The sequence below is a fragment of the Rhineura floridana genome, chromosome 21 (assembly GCF_030035675.1).
Source record: "Rhineura floridana isolate rRhiFlo1 chromosome 21, rRhiFlo1.hap2, whole genome shotgun sequence".
NCBI lineage: Eukaryota > Metazoa > Chordata > Lepidosauria > Squamata > Rhineuridae > Rhineura > Rhineura floridana.
In genome coordinates this window covers 10334360-10351549 of record NC_084500.1, presented here as the reverse complement: position 1 = coordinate 10351549, position 17190 = coordinate 10334360, and the positions used below count along the sequence as shown (strand labels likewise).

General features: G+C 46.4%; 1 protein-coding gene across 3 annotated transcripts in view; it reads right to left on the bottom strand.

Moving 5' to 3' along the window:
* Positions 1 to 17190, bottom strand: part of CLUH (clustered mitochondria homolog) — an 89794-nt gene that overhangs the window by 16992 nt on the left and 55612 nt on the right. For all 3 annotated transcript variants that reach the window (XM_061604875.1, XM_061604874.1, XM_061604876.1), the window contains exons 9-15: positions 15800 to 15892; positions 13584 to 14278; positions 10193 to 10428; positions 8948 to 9052; positions 5776 to 5876; positions 3953 to 4105; positions 1989 to 2051 (exon numbers count right to left, since the gene is read on the bottom strand). In XM_061604875.1, the coding sequence (XP_061460859.1) occupies positions 1989 to 2051; positions 3953 to 4105; positions 5776 to 5876; positions 8948 to 9052; positions 10193 to 10428; positions 13584 to 14278; positions 15800 to 15892 (1446 nt within the window). The remainder of the gene's footprint in view (positions 1 to 1988; positions 2052 to 3952; positions 4106 to 5775; positions 5877 to 8947; positions 9053 to 10192; positions 10429 to 13583; positions 14279 to 15799; positions 15893 to 17190) is intronic.

Below are 17190 nucleotides of genomic sequence, written 5' to 3'. Positions count from 1 at the left end.
CACCACCCAAACCCAATAAAACAGTAACACATAAAAGCAAATGGAACAGGAAAGAAGGTTCAAACACGTAGAACAGGGTCCAATCATATGGGTCAGGGAAAGCCCAGGCAAAAAGATCTGTTTTTCACCACAGTTGCTACAATTCCCAGACTGGTTAAGCCAATCTGTAGTTCTGTGAGGGCAACAGGGGTCTCCTGCTGGGAGGAAGGGCGGGATATAAATCAAATAATAAATAAATAAACATCTCAAAACCCTCAACAAACTAGTTCCCAGGATTCTTTGGGAGGAAGCCACGACAGGAAGTGACATCGTGGTGCTTTAAATGTAAGGTGCAGATGTGGCCTCAGATTAGAATTCCCAATCTTACATAAGTCTACTCGGAAGTTAAGTCCCACTGGATTGGAAATGGGTTACTCCCAAATAAGTATACAGAGGATTTTTTTTTTTTAAAGGGACTGATACAACTATCCCATTAGAAGGAAAGTGAAAACAATCCCTTTCTTACTTCTGTGCATTACACACACAGCAAAAACCTAGGTGTACCAATTTGTTCTCGGACAACTGAGGGGGAAAAAACCTTTCCCCAAACCATTCAACCAGAAAGTAAAAAAAACCTGTGAAACCATCAGGTTTTTTTTATCAGCTGCATTTCAGTCCCTTCCAATTGTCCTGAAACGCATTTAGAAGCCAGGGAAAATGAGCCAGAAATGGACAGGGAAAAAGGACCCCTGAAGGTATGGCAGAAGGTGTCAGGGGGGCATCAAATGAGGTTGGGAGCCACTCACAGGCCCCAGGCTGCCCACCTGTGCTACGATACAACCATCGTGCTTCCTACCAATGCACTAGTATGTCCACCACCAGGGCATGAAGCCAGCCAGCAGCTCTCTCCTGCTATAGGTCGCGAGGTGGAGCATAAGGAATCAGGCAGCCCTTAAAGCGCTCTGGGGCCCGAGCTGTTTAGGGCTTTGTGAATTAACCCAAGGACCTTGAAACTGGACCAGTCGCAAATTGATAATCAATACAGTTTTCTAAGCAGCAGAGAGAACATCTTGCTAGCGGCTTGCTCCTGCGAGGGGTCTGGCCGCTGAAGTCTGCACTACCTGCAGCTTCCACACCAGATTTGCCCAAAATGCTGATGCAAAATACCCAAAATAAAACTGGGGAGGCTATCGTGCTGTGATCAGCCAAAGGCCAAGCCACCCAGCCAGCTCGCACATTGGCTGCTGAAAGCCCATGTAGAATTTCATGCATGCACAACTGCGGAAAGCAGCTGGGAGCCCCAACTGGAATGCAAAGCGCTTTGGAAGAGTCCTCCCTTTGGAAACAATCCTGATTGTGACATGCACTGGACTACCACTTTTTTTTTTGGGGGGGGGGGAACAGAGGAAGAAAGAGGAACCTTCCAGGGAAGGGCCGTAGCTCAGGGGCAGAGCATCTGCTTTGCATGCAAGAGGTCACAGGTTCAACCCCCAGCATCTCCAAGTAGGGCTGGGAGAGACCTCTGCCTGAAACCCTGGAGAGTTGCTGCCGGTCAGTGTAGGCAATAATGAGCGAGGTGGGCCAATGGTCTCGACTTGGTACAAGGCAGCTTTCAATGTTCCTAACCTATACTCCCCCTCACACACCTTTTCTCCTCAGAGACCCTGGAAGACTAAGACCTTCTTGAGCTGTCCCATGGATTTCATAGTCTAAACTCACTTGCCATCTCCCGCCTTCTTCTATTTAGAATGAGTAGAAGGGGGAGAAAAACCCATGAATGAAAAGCCTCACACAAATTGCCACCGTTGCCGAGTGAGGCCTTGTTTTCTCTTTACACAGAGGTCTGCACCTATTTTAGGCCTTGGTAAGACTGTACTTCCAGTTGCTAAGCAACCTTCACGAGAGGCCTGATGAGGAGTCAGTTGGGAAAGGCAGGCTGCGGGGGGGGGGGGGGGGAGAGAAAGGCAATCTAAGGGAAGGTGTTCTGGGTTACGCAACCCCATTTGTACCTGAAGGTATGTCTTGAAGATGTGCTTGGCTGACCGAGTGATCAGTTCAGTGATTCCTATTTTCTGTTAAGATAAACAAGGAGAAAGAATGAACCAGTCAAGACAGACAGCCGCACACACTGCTTTTGCCGTCAACGTTGACAAAACAGTATTGAGTCCTGATGGGAGTTTCAGTCCAGCAACATCTGGAGGGCCAAACATGCAGAACGTCAAGGTGGCAAGTGTGAGGCTGGCACACCCAGGCATTGGCCAGACCCAGATTTGCTTAGCATTTTCTGCAACTGAAACTCCCATCATCCCCAGCCACTGGCCATGCTTACTGGGCCTAGTGGGAGTTGTAGTTCAGCAACATCTGGAGGGCCAAAGGGTCCCCACACCCGCTCTAGAACCTTCTTCATGGGACCAAAGAGGGGTTTTTCAACAGAGCCACCGCAACAATTCAAAGAGTCAGCTTTTATTCAAGAATATACCGTGACTGGTGAAAAATGGGGGATAGGAAATACTGGGTGCTGTTCGTATCCAAAGACTATCAGTTGGTTTGTTGTGGTTTGGAAGATATGGACTTTGGGTCAGTTTCCCAGATCTACACTCCACACTTTTAGAACTGCTTTCCTTAAGAAACCCTGTGAGTTTGGCCAAACCAACACCATATATTGGATTCTTAAACCACACTGGGAATTGTAGCTCTAGCCATCAGGTCCCTATTCCCAGGAAACTGTGGGAACTGTAGCTCTGTGAGGGGAATAAGGGGTCACCTCACACCTCATAGTGCCCTTACACTACAGTTCCCAGGAGTCTGAGGGACGCCATGACAGTTTAAAGTGGGATGATACTGCTTTAAATGTATTGTGCTGATTTGGCCAAACTCACCGGGTTTCTTAAGAAAAGCCAGTTCTGAAAGTGTGGAGTATAGATCTGGGAAACTGATCCAAGGGCCATATCTTCCAAACCCAACAAACTGATTGGTTTGTTCCCAGGAGTCTTTAGGGGAAGCCATGACTGTTTCAAGTGGCATAATATTGCTTTTAAGTATATAGCATGGACGTGACCTTTGTTTTCTCACTAGCTTTGTGTTGGAGAAGCCTAGATCTATCACAGAGCTACATAGCCCACAGTTCCCCAGGCTGAGAACCCAATCTGAAACCGGACCAATGGTCAGAGATGATGGGAGCTGTAGTCCAGCCACGGTGAAGGACCATAGCTCAGTACCACACCATCTGCTTTACATGCAGAAGGTCTCAGGTTCAATCCCCAGTATTCCCAGGTAGAGCCGGGAGATACCCTTGCCTGAAACCCTGGATAGCCACTGCCAGTCAGAGCTGACAATGCTGGGCTAAATGAACCAATGGTCTGACTAGACATATGGCAGCTTCCTGTTCTCCTAACTGGAGAGCCACAGGTTCCTCACTCATAAAGCATCACAGACTAGAGATTAAGAGACAGAATACATGGTACAGTGGTTAGGACCTGGGAGGCCACAGTTCAAATCCCCACTCGGCCACGATGCTTGCTGGTGACCTTGAGCCAGTCAGTCTCCCAGCCTACCCTACCTCACAGGGATGTTGTGAGGATAAAATTGGGAGGAGAACCATGCATGCCAGCTTGAGTTCCTTTGAGGATAGGTGGGCGATAAATGTAATAATAATTAAATAGAGATAAATAGAAATAAATTAAGTGCCAAGCTATATGTTCAGCTATAATGTTGCCTGCCCCGAGATCTTAGGGACCCACTGTTCAATTTAAAATAGACACAGATGGGGTGATATAATGCCCCTTGCATTTCCCGAGAATATTCCAAGGTATCAGAATGAACAAGCAAGAGGAGATGGCGTTTATGTTGTTATGCTGTGGCTTGTGAAAAGGCAGTTCATTGAGTTGGAACTCCGCCAGGGCAAATCATCCCCAAGAAGCCTTTAAAAAAAAGGGGGAGGGCATTTGCAAGTTGAAAAGTCTGCCAAGCTTACATAGATGTGATCTAGCTGAGCCCGGGCCGGGGTCTTGGTGATGAAGTCAACCACTTTGCCCGAGTAGCGCATGTTGATGCCTCGCTGGTGCATGGCTTCCGCCAAGGTGGCGCCATCCATCGGCAGCATGGTGTGGTCAAGGCAGTCTTTCACCTGCCAAGAAAAACACAGTTGGATGGATACACAGCAAGCTTAGCAACCCTGGCTCTGCAGTGACTGTACCCAGGCTCTAAACAGGATATAGGTTTAATCAGGGCCGGCACTAAAGGGTGGCTAGGTTGGGCCTTGGCCAAGGGGCCCCTTGATAGGGTGGGGGGGGAGTAGCACTCCCCTTCCGTGATCTGTGGCAGGACAGCTGCCACAGATCACAGGGAGGGAACTTGCAAGCTGCCTGCGTGTTTGCTGGGTCCACCTACCTGTTTCTCCTGTCTTTTGTAGCTGTGTGCGCAGGGCTGCCATTAACCAAGATGGCGGCTGAGGTTTCCCTAAGGTGCTATGCCCCTGCCGCCACCTTGGTTGATGGCAGGGATATGTGCACGTAGCGCGCAGCCTGCATGCGTGCCATCAACGAAGATGGCGGTGGAGGCTTCAGCCCCTTAGGGAAACCTCAGCCACCATCTTGGTTAATGGCAGCCCTGCGCACGCGGCCACAAAATACAAGAGAGATAGGTAGGTAGTGTGCACACACCTGCCGCCAGCCCTGAGTTTAATACAGCTACTAATACATTTGTTATTTAAAAATAAATAAATTTGTATCCTGCTCTTCCTTCTAAAATAGGCCAGGGTGCAACAGCAAAACATTAAAACAATACAACAACATAAATTTAAGACTGCCATGGTCCATATCTATGAGCCAGCAGATGCCTTGATAAACTGGAACATGGGTGGATTTTTTTCCTGAAAGTCAGTAACGAGGGAGACAGACACACATCATCAGGGAGGGCTTTCTACCAATGGGGAACCACCACTGAGAAGGCTCCGTCAACTGGGCAGCAGCCAGAGGCAGTACCACCAACAGGGCATCTCCTGTCAATCATAGGAACTGAGCTGGTTGATACTGGGGGACTCGCTTCTTTAGGTACTTGGGGTCTAGTCACAATGAGTACCTAAAGGCCTGGGCTATTTTGGACCTCCATTTCCCAAATACACTGTGCTGAACGCTGCGAGGAAAACAGTAACATTGTGGATTTTTCAAAATCCATGTTTAACCAACACCTTTATTAGGCCGACCAAAATGTCACAATATGGTGTGCAAGCATTCACACTGAATTGTCCACTGCAGATCTTGCACTGGACTAAACAACTCCAGTTACTGGTCAATGTGAATGGGCGATATAGTTAACAAGAGATCTCTACAGGCTGTTTTGAATTTAAGTATACACAGGCTTATTTGCAATTTTTATATCGCCAATTTAGTTTGTTTTTAAACACTTAGTGTATTATGATTCGTGTGATGCATTGCCTTTGGTTTTCAGGGCCCCTGAAGGCAGGCTTTAAACAACAATTGACTGAAACATGTTGGGCTGCTTTGAAAATAAAATCCAGACTTTTTCAGCATCTTGAGACATGTTCTCTTTTGCTTTGGGGTTCATTTTGGATACTCTCAGGTTGCATTTATCCATATTTTGTCATAATCCAATGACATCTGGAGGGCTATAGATTCCCTAACCCTGGATCAGATACAATTATAGATATAGCCTGGCTACACAACTCCCAGCCTCACCTGGCTGTGAAACCCAAGCACACCTCCTGCATTCTATCCCGCTGCCATTGCTACTACGTGAGGCCTGCTCTGGTTCCTCCTCCCTGGTAAATTCACTCACCAAGCCTGGAATCTGATAGGACACCAGGAAAGCAGCTGCATCCTTCAGTAACCGCTTCTGATCCTGAATCCGCTCTTTGCTGGACTCTGGAAAGCGGACCCCTAGGAAGCAAGGAACAAAGATCAGCCAACTGGGATGGTAAAAGAGCCTGCCATCAATGACATTTAGTGCCATCTGCACTACACATTTAAAGCACTATGATCCCACTTTAAACAGTTACAGCTTCCACCAGAGCAGTGGAGGCTGGTGTACCGGGGGACAGCCCTCCCAGTGAGAATGTCAAGCAATTAAAAAAAAAAATCCCCCAAAAGCTCAAAGCCACACACTCTGTTCCACACACATTTTATACTTTTATCTGAACTTAGAGAAGCTCTGCAAAATTTCTGTCAATCTACTGCTCTCTGGCCAATCAGCTCTGTGCACCACTCAGCCAATCCTAATCCAAAAGTGTAGCTATGGCAAAGAGGTCCCTCCCCTTGGTCTGCCTGCTTCTCAGCCCTCCTAGGAAGCTTCCTACTCCATCTGTTGTTATAAGGCTTATCTAACAGTCACTATAGCAAAGCAGAAAGGAGGAAGGCAGGCGTCTAGGCTGCTTCAAGAACAGCCCCATTTGGTAGTCTTAGCCTATATCAGAATCATACAAAGGTTCTGAGCACGCTCAGAGCAGTGACAGTAAAATGCCAGACATAGCACGAGTCTCAATTTTGTATTTCTCTAATGAATGAGAGGCTAATTTTTTTATTTTATTTGCATCTATTTTTGTGAATGGTTGGGGAAACAACTGAGAGGAGAAATATCAGCCTGCCTCTGTGTGTGCTTTGCTGCAAGCTGTTTTGCTTGCAGGACTGGGGTGGGGAGTGTGTGAGGTTTTTTTAATTAATGTAATATTTATTAACAGAGAGAAACAGTGGACAGCATGAGTCTGTACTAAAGATTTAACTCTTTTTTTACTTCTTAGGCTGTTTGCGTTTATTTTTGTGAGTGGGCTGGGGGGATACAAGAGGAGGATTGGTCAACTGGTCTGTGCCCCCTACACTTGATGGACTGTTGAAGGCGAGTTATTTTCCAGTTTGCCTGCATGCTCGCCCTCCATGCAATGTTAGAGTGTCCACTCTTCCTTTGCGAAGGAGGAGGACAGGGAAGGAACCAGAACGGGTGGAGGCCACACAGCTTTTTTCACAGCGCAGAAGCAAGTATGGCAGCAGGGACTCACTCCTCCTGAGTCAAGACATGCCATTTTTTGAGGTAAGTTAGGTGCTAACCATTTGCAAAACAGCAATGCTTAAGTTCCACAGTATCTTTGCAAGGAAGGAAGAGGAAAAAACAGTATAGCTAGGCCGCACCCCATGACCACTCACTGGCCACGCCCCGGTGGACCTCTCAGCAGCCCCACGAGGTGTAGTGAGCATCAGCCACTACTGCCCCAAAGAAACCTGGAAACTGTAGTTTGCTAAGGGTGCTGAGTGATGGGAGACCTCTATTGCCCTCAGAGCTACAATTCCCAGAGTTCCCTGGGAAGAAAGGAAAGGTTACAACATTTGTGACTTTTTGGTTTAGAGAAAAAGAAGGAAGAGACGATGCGACAGAGGTACGTAATTATGGGATGGAGAAAGTGGATAGAGAAAAGCTTGTCTCCTTCTCGCATCATCCGTAGACAGAAAAGAAAATACTTCTTGAAACAGCACACAGCCAAGCTCTGGAATTTGCTCCCAGAGAAGGCAGCGATGGCCACCAACTTGGATGGCTTTAAAAGGGGATTAGACAAGTTCATGGAGGAATCATAGAATAGTAGAGTTGGAAGGGGCCTACAAGGCCATCAAGTCCAATCCCCTGCTCAGTGCAGGAATCCAAATCAAAGCATTCCCGATAGATGGCGGGAAGAAGGCTACAAACCACGATGGCAATGCTCTGCCTCCACAGGCAGTAGGCATGGTTCTGAATATCAGTTCATGGAAACCGCATGAGGGGACAGCGCTGTTGCACTCAGGTCATGCTTGTGGGCCTCCCATAAGAGCATCTCTTTTGGCCACTGTGAGAACAGGATTCTGGATCTGCTCCAGCAGGACTCTTCTTATGTTTTTGTTCCAGATCAGACAGTGGCTGTACGTTACACTTTACACTAAGTTATATTCAGCATGACCTGAACAAGCTGGAACGAGCTGCAGCAAGCCTTGGGCTCACAGCCCAATGTTTTCAATTGTTAATTGTGCTTTGGAATGTTTTAGTATGCTTTTCTTTTTCTTGTTAAATTGCTTTGTTTACGTTTGCCACCCTGGGTTCTTTTGGGAGGAAGGGTGGGATAAAAAATTCAATCAATTAATCCATTCAATCAATCAATCAATCACCTATTCGACCAGGGAGAAGAGTTGAGCTTTCCCTTCCACTTTTGCTTCTATCTGGGCTTATCGATTCATCCAAAACAGACTAACTGATCAACATGCTTTCAAGCCATCCTCTTTACTATTAGTTTATTTGTATGTCATTCTGTCTATGCTCAGAGCATATGCCCACAACAACAGTTAACTTCTGACTTCTCTGCATGGCTTGCTGGAATTGTTTTTTTTTTTCCCCTTCTAAAATGCCAGAGTTGAGAGCACAAAGCATTGCCCTCACTCTGACGTGACTTAATGATGCAATGTAGGCCAATGCCATCAGGTGACATTGCACTGCTGTGAAGCCAAATCAGAATGAGGGCACAAAGCATTGCCCTCACTCTGATTTGACTTAATGATGCAGTATGGGCCAGCACCGCCAGGCAGCATTGCATTGTTGTGAAGCCAAAACAGAATGAGGGCACAAAGCTAACCAGAAGAAGCTTCTGAACTGCTCCTCATGATTGCATGGGGGGAGGGGGGCAAGAGTGAGCCAACGGGTTGATGCATATTGCTCACATTGTGCTAAACTATGGTTTAATGCAGGGCTGGGTTACCTGTGATCTTCCAAATGTTGTTGGACTGCAGTTCCCATCATTTTGTCATTAAAAAGCTGGATCAAAATGCATCAGGAAAAATAGAGAACTGGAGATGCAGGGAGTTGAACCCGGGCCTTTCCGCAAGCAAAGCAGCTCTTTACTCATCCAGAGGAGGATGCAAATGTTTAAATGCAAAAAAAAGAAAAGAAAGAAATTTGGAAGTGGCTATATGTGCTGAAAGGACTCCACGCTCGCTCTTACCTGGCGAAAATATATCTGGGTTAAACCGGATATCAAAGGACGTGTTGCTGATGGAACCGACAGCTCTGCAGGCATTCTGAATCACTTCCCGGCTTTTGGGGTCCACTGGGCAGGGGGGGAAAAAAGAAAGAGGCGGTAAAGATGTTGTAAAGGTTATTCAACATGGGCCATGCACAACCTTCTAGGTTTAACTGAGAAAGCAAAAAGCCCAATGGTTTGCAGTTGCACTTACACAAAGCTACAGTTAATCTACTTGGCGGGTGCCGTGTACAGTTCTGCTCCCCACCCCCATCTCTCAAAATGGGTTATTGTAAAGCTGGAAAAGGGCAACCAGAATGATCAAAAGGTTGAAGTACTTCCCCTGTGAGGAAAGGATGGCAAGATCTGGGGACTTACGTGTAAGAAACATAAAACCCTGTCTGTGCATAACAGAGGGAATCCACTACCCATAAAATGGCTCTGTACTGACTTAAGGCAGCTTTAAAAAGGTATCAGGCAAATTCACGGCAAGGAGATCTATCAACAGCTATAAAGCCTGTTGGCCAAATGGAGCCTCCACATTCATTTACTTCTCAGTTTCGGAAGGGGGTCATGTCGGTTTCCTTCACGTCCTCCATATCACCATCTGGCTGGCCACTATGCTAAGCAGTATGCTGGACCAGACAAGCCTTTCTTCTGACCCAGCCAGACTGTATCATGCATTCTTATAAATAAAAGGGCTTCATAGACCAAATGTCTAGAAGATTGGAAAAGATCAGTTTCCGGGCTCAAGTCAGAGTGCTGGCTTTCACATTTAAAAGGCCTAGACAGCCCAAGAACCAGCCCAGACCCCGCAGTTTTCATCAGAAGTCCATCTCCATGTGCTCTACCCGAGGGAGGTGAGGAGGGTGGTCACATGGTGGCCCCCCCAATCTGTGGAATTCTCTCCCTAGGGAGACGTGCTTGGTGCCAACATTGCCAGTCTTTAGTTGACAGGGAAAGACCTTTCTGTTCACCCAAGCGTGCCTACTGCGGCAATGATGCTGATCTTTTAGCAGGGTGGGTATGACTTGTCCTTACTAATATGTTGCTGGATGAGCATTTTATGTATTTGGGATTATTCATTCTTTAATTTTTTCTGGTTTTAAATGGCTCTGATGTATTCTACCTTGCCAAGTCGCTTCAAGACTTCCTATTGCATAAAGTGCCTGAGTAACGTAATGAATAATAATTTGGCGGTATCCCCAAAGGGAGAGTGACAGACACCTGCTCCGTCATCCGATGCAATGGTCTCCGTCAGCTCTTTGACCTGGTCCAAACCAGCCACATTATCTTCCAGCGTGGCGTCTTCCAAGGGCAACTTCCCCTTGCCATCCTCCACCCCGTTTTCAGGAAAGGGGGTGGTGGGGCTTCCACCGTTTTCCAGGGAGACGGGGGGCTCCTCCTTGCTCGCCTTCTGTTGCATTAGCTGCAGGGCGGCCAGCTTCATGAACATGAGATACCTATTGTGGAAAGAGAGAAATAAAAGGTGAGCTTGCCCAGGGTGGGAATTATTTTCTGGCCGGTAGGCTCGATCTTTACCTCCCCATCCCTGGAGGGCCAAATTTTACAGGGGGGGCAGGGCTGTCCACCTGCCAATCACCTGATGTCATAGTGACGCTAAATTCTGATGCCCCTTCAAACCTCAGTGCAGGGATGTTTGGAGCCCCTTTTGCAAACAGCCCTGTACTGCACTCTGGCTACATTCCCAGCAAGGAAACAGGTGTGCGTGCAGCTCTGCACAGCCCTTGTTTCAGTCATAAGGGCTAGAAACTTGGCGGGGTGGGTGGGTGATCTGGGATTTCAGGAAAATAATGAGTCGGGAAGATATTCTGGAAAGCTTAAGAAAAAAATCCTCCTGTTCTAAAATCAATGAAGACCTGGTTTAGAATGTTTGACACTGAATGTCTAATTGTTCATGTTGAATAGAATATCTGGAGATTCACCCCTGCTCAGTGTTGACGAACTGAAATTAGACTTTTTTTAGGGGGGTGGAGGTGGCGGGAACAAAGTGTTCTCAATAATTGAAACAAATTCAAAGCTTTACTTGCAAAATATTGAAAGATATCTTAGCCGTCTACCCTTCCCTTCCGTAATTTACATTTTAAGAAAAAACGGGAGGTATTGCAAACTCTTTAATGTATTGATTTTAGCAACCCTGTGCCCATTGCACAGATAATTTGTGCAGGCGCCTTGTACGAACACAACACCTAAGCAGGTGCAGTTCTGGAGTAAGTAGACTTGCTCATTTATCTTCCTTCCTCGTTGCTGTTGTGCAACATCTATTAGATTAGGAGCCCACAGGCAGGGACTGTCTTATCTTTCAGTATTTGCTCAGCACACCTTGAAAATTTTAAAGGGTTATATTCAATGCTAGCCCTACTCAGAGCAGACCCATTACAATAACGGCAATGGATAACTTGGGTCTGTTAATTTAAATGGGTCCACTCCAGGCAAAATTTAGTTGGGTAAAACAGTATGTGTTTAAGTGATAAATCTGTTATCTAGCTCTTGGGACTCTCAAGGGTCACACCCTCTTCCAGATTATTTTATTTTATTTACATATCTATAATCTGCACTTTCATAAGAACTTTCATAAGAAGTAGGGTACAACATATAAAAATAGAACCAGTAAAAGCAACTGTAAAAACATCATTTAGTCCATGTGGCTGATTACTGTAATGCGCTCTATGTGGGGCTGCCATTGGCTCCACTTCGGAAATCTCCAGCTGGTGCAAAATGGCAGTCAGATTGCTGATGGGAACATATGGCCAACAACATGTGACATCACTGTTAAAACATCTGCACTGGCTGCCCATCCACTATCAAGCAAAGTTCAAGGTCCTTGTATTAATTTACAAAGGCCTGAACAATTTAGGTCCAGGGTATGTATCCAGGGTATGTACCTGAACCCTTATATCCCAGCTCGATCACTGAGATCATTTGCAGGAGTGGCTCTTTTCATCCCCAAGTTGGTGAGGCTCATCAACAGCGACACAAAATCAAACCTTCAATGTCATCAAAAGAGTTCTCTGGAATGCTCTGCCAACAGAGATTCAGCAGGCGCCTTCTGTTTTAACTTTTAAGAGCCTGCTGAAAACCTTTCTGTTCCACCAGGTTTATGCAGGCAATTAAGAAGATGCTCTTTTTGCGACAGGTGACCATTGTTTTTAATTGTATTTGTAACGTTTCTTATTCTATGGTGGCTTGTTTTTAACGTGTTTAAACTGCTTTGATGTTTTCAACAAAATAGTGACATACAAATATTTTTATAAATAAAAAAGTAAAGTAAAAGTTAAGAACATCATCATTAAATACAAGATTGCTTTTTTGCAAAAATTCAAACTGCAAAGGCCTATCAAAGCAACAGCAGCCTGCGACACACCCTCCTCAAGCACTGTTGATTGTCTACATAGTATCTTTGAACTGTGGTAACACTTGACTGAATGGAGAAAGAGAAACAGTATCTCTGTGTGTCTGTCGTATGTGTACACGCACACAAACACACACACACTAGGGGCTGTGCCCCTGCTTGCTCTGCTCACCAAGCCCTGCCACTCCCCCACATTAACCCCTTACAGCTCTGCCTTCCCAACCCACGCAATAACTAAGCTCCCTTCTCACCTTCCCAACTGCATTTCTGAAGCCACTTCTGTTCCGTATCCATGTTTGGCACCCGTGTTGGCCTTCTCCCCCATGTCCATGCTTTCTCCTTCCCCCTCTTTTTGTGTTACTTCCCCTTGCACACAGACCATCCCCGTGGTAACCTCCTGCATTTTCCTCCTCCCAACACACTGCAACTGCTAAGCACTCTTTTCACCTCCCATGAAGTCACCATCCCTTCCTATTCTGCAGCCCCTTTCACATCCCCACTTTCATCTTCAAACCCATTCCCATGCACCTACCCCCTCCTTTTTGCAACCTCCTTTGCACCCCCATTTTCACCTTCACCCGCCTTTCCCTACCTCGTTCCCCTCCTTTTTTCAGCTCCCCCTTGCACACAGACCACACCCATTTCCATGCCTCCTCCTCTTCTCTCCCTATTCAGCAACCTCCTTTGCACAGCCACCCCATAATTATATATGTTACTGTATCTTTAAGATGAATAGAACCTTAAGAGCAAGACTCATCGGTTAGCCTGTTCAGTTACAGAAGGTTAAGTTCAGTGGATGAATGTTGTACATATATGGGTGTTTGCTTGTTATTAAAATACCTGTTCCAAATTGCTACATTGAATCTGGAGGTTCATGTTGAAGGCAACATATGGTACCAGGAGTGAAATCCATAGTACCTTCAACAATGTAATGTTTGATGGCTGCACATCCTTTATCTCTCTCACATGAGACAGATTTTTGCATGGCTGGAATATAGCTTACTGCACAAAGGGAAGAGTCATTCATTGCTCCACCTACTTTTGCCTCTGGCCCCACCCATCACCATCATGTGGCTCCCGGAAGATTGTCCAAGAGGGAATATGGCCCTTGGGCTAGAAGCAAGAATAACAAAAAAGAGAGAGTCCCTCACTCACATAATAAAATGGTTTGCTACATACTCAGACAGAAGCTTGGCAAAGGACTATTACTTTGGGGGCAGGTGTGAGAGTTGGGGGGGGGCTTACCTGTGCTCCACAAAGGCATCCACCAGCTCTTGCCGGAGACAGCAAAGCTTGTGCCGGTGCTGTTTGGGGAACCCCATTTTCTGACACTCTTCTGGCATCTCCTCCCCGTCTACAGGCAAGAAGTTCAGGTCAGGGGGGAAGGTGCGGAGCAAGTCGAGGATGTAGTGGCGCCCATCGTTGCCGATGATGCCCTTGCACTCTACGGAGGAGCAGAGCTCTACCTCCTCGTTCCTGTCATTCAGTACCAAGTGCTTTTGGATCTTCAAGGGCCTGCTGGTCTTCCCCAGCAGCTCCAGGTACTTGGGGTGGGAGACAACCGTCTTGCCAAAATCTATCGAGCCATAAATGACGCTCTGCTCCTGTTCCCGTTCCAAGATGCCCGGGATGATGGACTGGGCTGTCACCCGGTACCCTCTATAGTCAACCACCACAGTGCCCAGTGTGTACAGCCCTTCAACATCCATCGCATTGTATGTCCGGACCCCATTGAGGTCGTTGGTTGGGGCCACGTAGGCCGCCACGTCCCCACCAAAGTCCTTATAGTGGTCGCGGACATCGAAGCCTAGGCTGAAGAAGATGTTGTTCCAAATGAACATCTGCATCTTGGTCTCCTCGCTAGGGTTGATGGCCATCACGTTCCCATCAATGACCGCCATCGCACCTCTCGTGGCAGCTGCAGTGAAGTCGCTGTGAACCTATAAGGTGGAGAGACAGTCAGGGAAAAGGATGGATTCCAAGGGGTGACTATGTTCATCAGCTCAGAAGTAGAGAACCTGCTTCATAGAAGCATGAGGTCCACTGTGAGATGTCGGCTGATGGGCTGGATTCAATCCTGCTGAGGTCTGCCTTGCCAGTGGGTTCCCTGCAGGGAATGCCCTGGCCAAGCGGACTCCTGCAGCCATCAGGACTGAACCCTCTGAGGCTCATCAGCTGCTGAGTGGAAGGATCAATCCTGCTGGATGCTGCTTTGCCAGGGCATTCCCTGCAGGTTCCCCATCACTGGTTTAAAGGGCCAGATGGAATCCAGTCAAGAATAATTTCTTCAAGGCTTGCTGGATGCAGAGCTAGGCTGGAGGAAAGCTGGATGCTGTTTAACACACAATCCTCCTTATATGATTTACCCTTGGGATGAGGAAACATTTATGGTGGGATTCAATGGTAGTCCTACTCAGGGCAGACCCACAGAAGTTAGTACTACTAACATGACTACTAACAGAAGTAAGTAGTCATCACTAACTTAGGTTTATTAATTCCAGTGGGTCCACTCTGAAGTGGACTTAGTTGAAGAGAAGACTGAGAGGAGATATGATCGCACTGTTCAAGTACAACATGTACTTCACTTGAAAGGTTGCCACACAGAGGAAGGCAGGGATCTCTTCTCGATCGTCCCAGAGTGCAGGACATGGAATAATGGGCTCAAGTTGGAGGAAGCCAGATTTTGGCTGAACATCAGGAAAAATTTCCTGTTAGAGCAGTATGACAATGGAGCCAATTACTTAGGGAGGTCGTGGGCTCTCCAACACTGGAGGCCTTCAAGAGGCAGCTGGACAGTCACCTGTCAGGGATGCTTTAAGTTGGATTCCTGCGTTGAGCAGGGGGTTGGACTTGATGGCCTTCTAGGCATCTTCCAACTCTATGATTCTATGAATACAACCCTCAGTATGCAATCCTATGCACACTCGCTTGGATGTAAGCCTCACTGAGGAACTTACCCATGCAAGGGACTGGGTTGTCAATCTGCTCTGTTGTCAGCTTTGCTTTCAGCATCAGAATGGCTTTAGGACAGGTGTGAGGACCTTTGGAATTCCAGGTGTTGCTGAACTACAACTCCCATTCTCCCTGGCCACTGGCCATGCTTGCTGGGCCTGGTGGGAGTTATAGTTCAGCAACATCTGGAGGGTTACAAGTTCCCCATGCCTGCGTCAGAGTAACAGGACTATTCCTGGTTAAATTTTATTTACAAAGGGGGAGAAATTCACGTTTTGCGAGGCTTGCAGCTGTACCGTACCTTGCCCCAACACACTTCCTGTGCTCTTAGCCATCAACTCTAAATGTAGTACCACCATCAAGCCCCAGGGCACCCTGATCGAACCTCCCTTTTCCAATTCCTAAGCAGCTAGCCAAAAACTGAAACTGAACTCATGTTTGCGTAAGAAGGACTACAATCTTGTCATCCTCCACTGGGCCACTGCTCTGCAGGGCTTGAGATACCTTACCTTAAAGACAGCTCGCTCCCTCAACAGCCTCTCAGGCAGATTTTTGCGTGACAGTTCCCTGGTTGTTTGCAATTCTTCGTTCCAATCTCTGGTCTGAAAAGAAAGTTGGGAAAAGAGATAACGGACAGGAAGATGAAGCTCCCAACTACACTCCCCAAAGTCCCTTCCCTCTTATTTCTTTGCCCCACTTCCTTAGTGGCTCATTACTAGGGATGGGGGTGAATATCTGCTGAATCGGACTTAGTATCAGATTTCGACTGAATCTGATAGTCCACTGTCTTGTCAGACCGGCACTGATTTCTTGCGGTATATAAAAACTCAAGCCAAGTTACAAACGGGAAAACAATTTTTGCGCTTTTTGTACTTCAGTACAAATAAGCATCATCAACCCTCCTCTGGCAGCGCATGCATATATATGTACAAAAAACAAAAATTGTTTTCCTGTTTGTAACTTTGCTTGAGTTAGGTCCCCTCCTCGGAAGAAAGACATTCCTTCCTTGGGACTGGTGGTCAGCTGCATGCTGGTACCAAAAATATACATTACAAAAAAAAAATGCTTTATTATTGCCATGTTGTTGTTGTTATGTGCCTTCAAGTCAATTTTGACTTATGGCGACCCTATGAATCAGTGACCTCCAATAGCATCTGTCATAAACTACCCTGTTCAGATCTTGTAAGTTCAGGTCTGAGGTTTCCTTTATGGAATCAATCCATCTCTTGTTTGGTCTTCCTCTTTTTCTACTCCCTTCTGTTTTTCCCACATTTTGCCTCATATTCCATGTTCCTATTGTGTATGTTGTACAACTCCAGACTCTCCTTTCGCATCTGTGCACATCAGCCTCTGGGCTTCCATTCGGCTTTGACCCAGCGGCATCATTAGTCACAGCACTACTCGTGCTTGACCGTTGTTCTTCCCTAGTAGGTTGATGAGTGCTATCCAACCTGGGGGTCTCATCTTCCAGCACTATCTCGTGTTGCATTTTGGATGCTCTGTTCATAGAGTTTTCGTGATAAGAGGTATTCAGAGGTGGTTTACCAAATTAAATTCAATTTCAATTAATGGTAAAAAGTATTTGTTACTTAATTTTTTTTATTAATTAAGCTTAAAATTTAGCAGGAAAAAAGAAGTTAAAATAGGCAGTGGTGGTGGTCGATTTTTCAACAGTAAAAATCAGAAGTACTGCAAACAAAACAAGAATAGTGAATGAGAGGGGAATCATTAAGCAGCACATCCGTTAGCCCAAGGCAAGAGACAGAGTCAAGGGTGATTATCAGCCTCATTGATATGTAAATAGAAAAAACCCCAAGTGTAACACTGTGATAATTTACATAAGCGTTTACGTTAAAAATTATGCAATTTTTTTCATCACCAATACAACAGCAGATCAAGA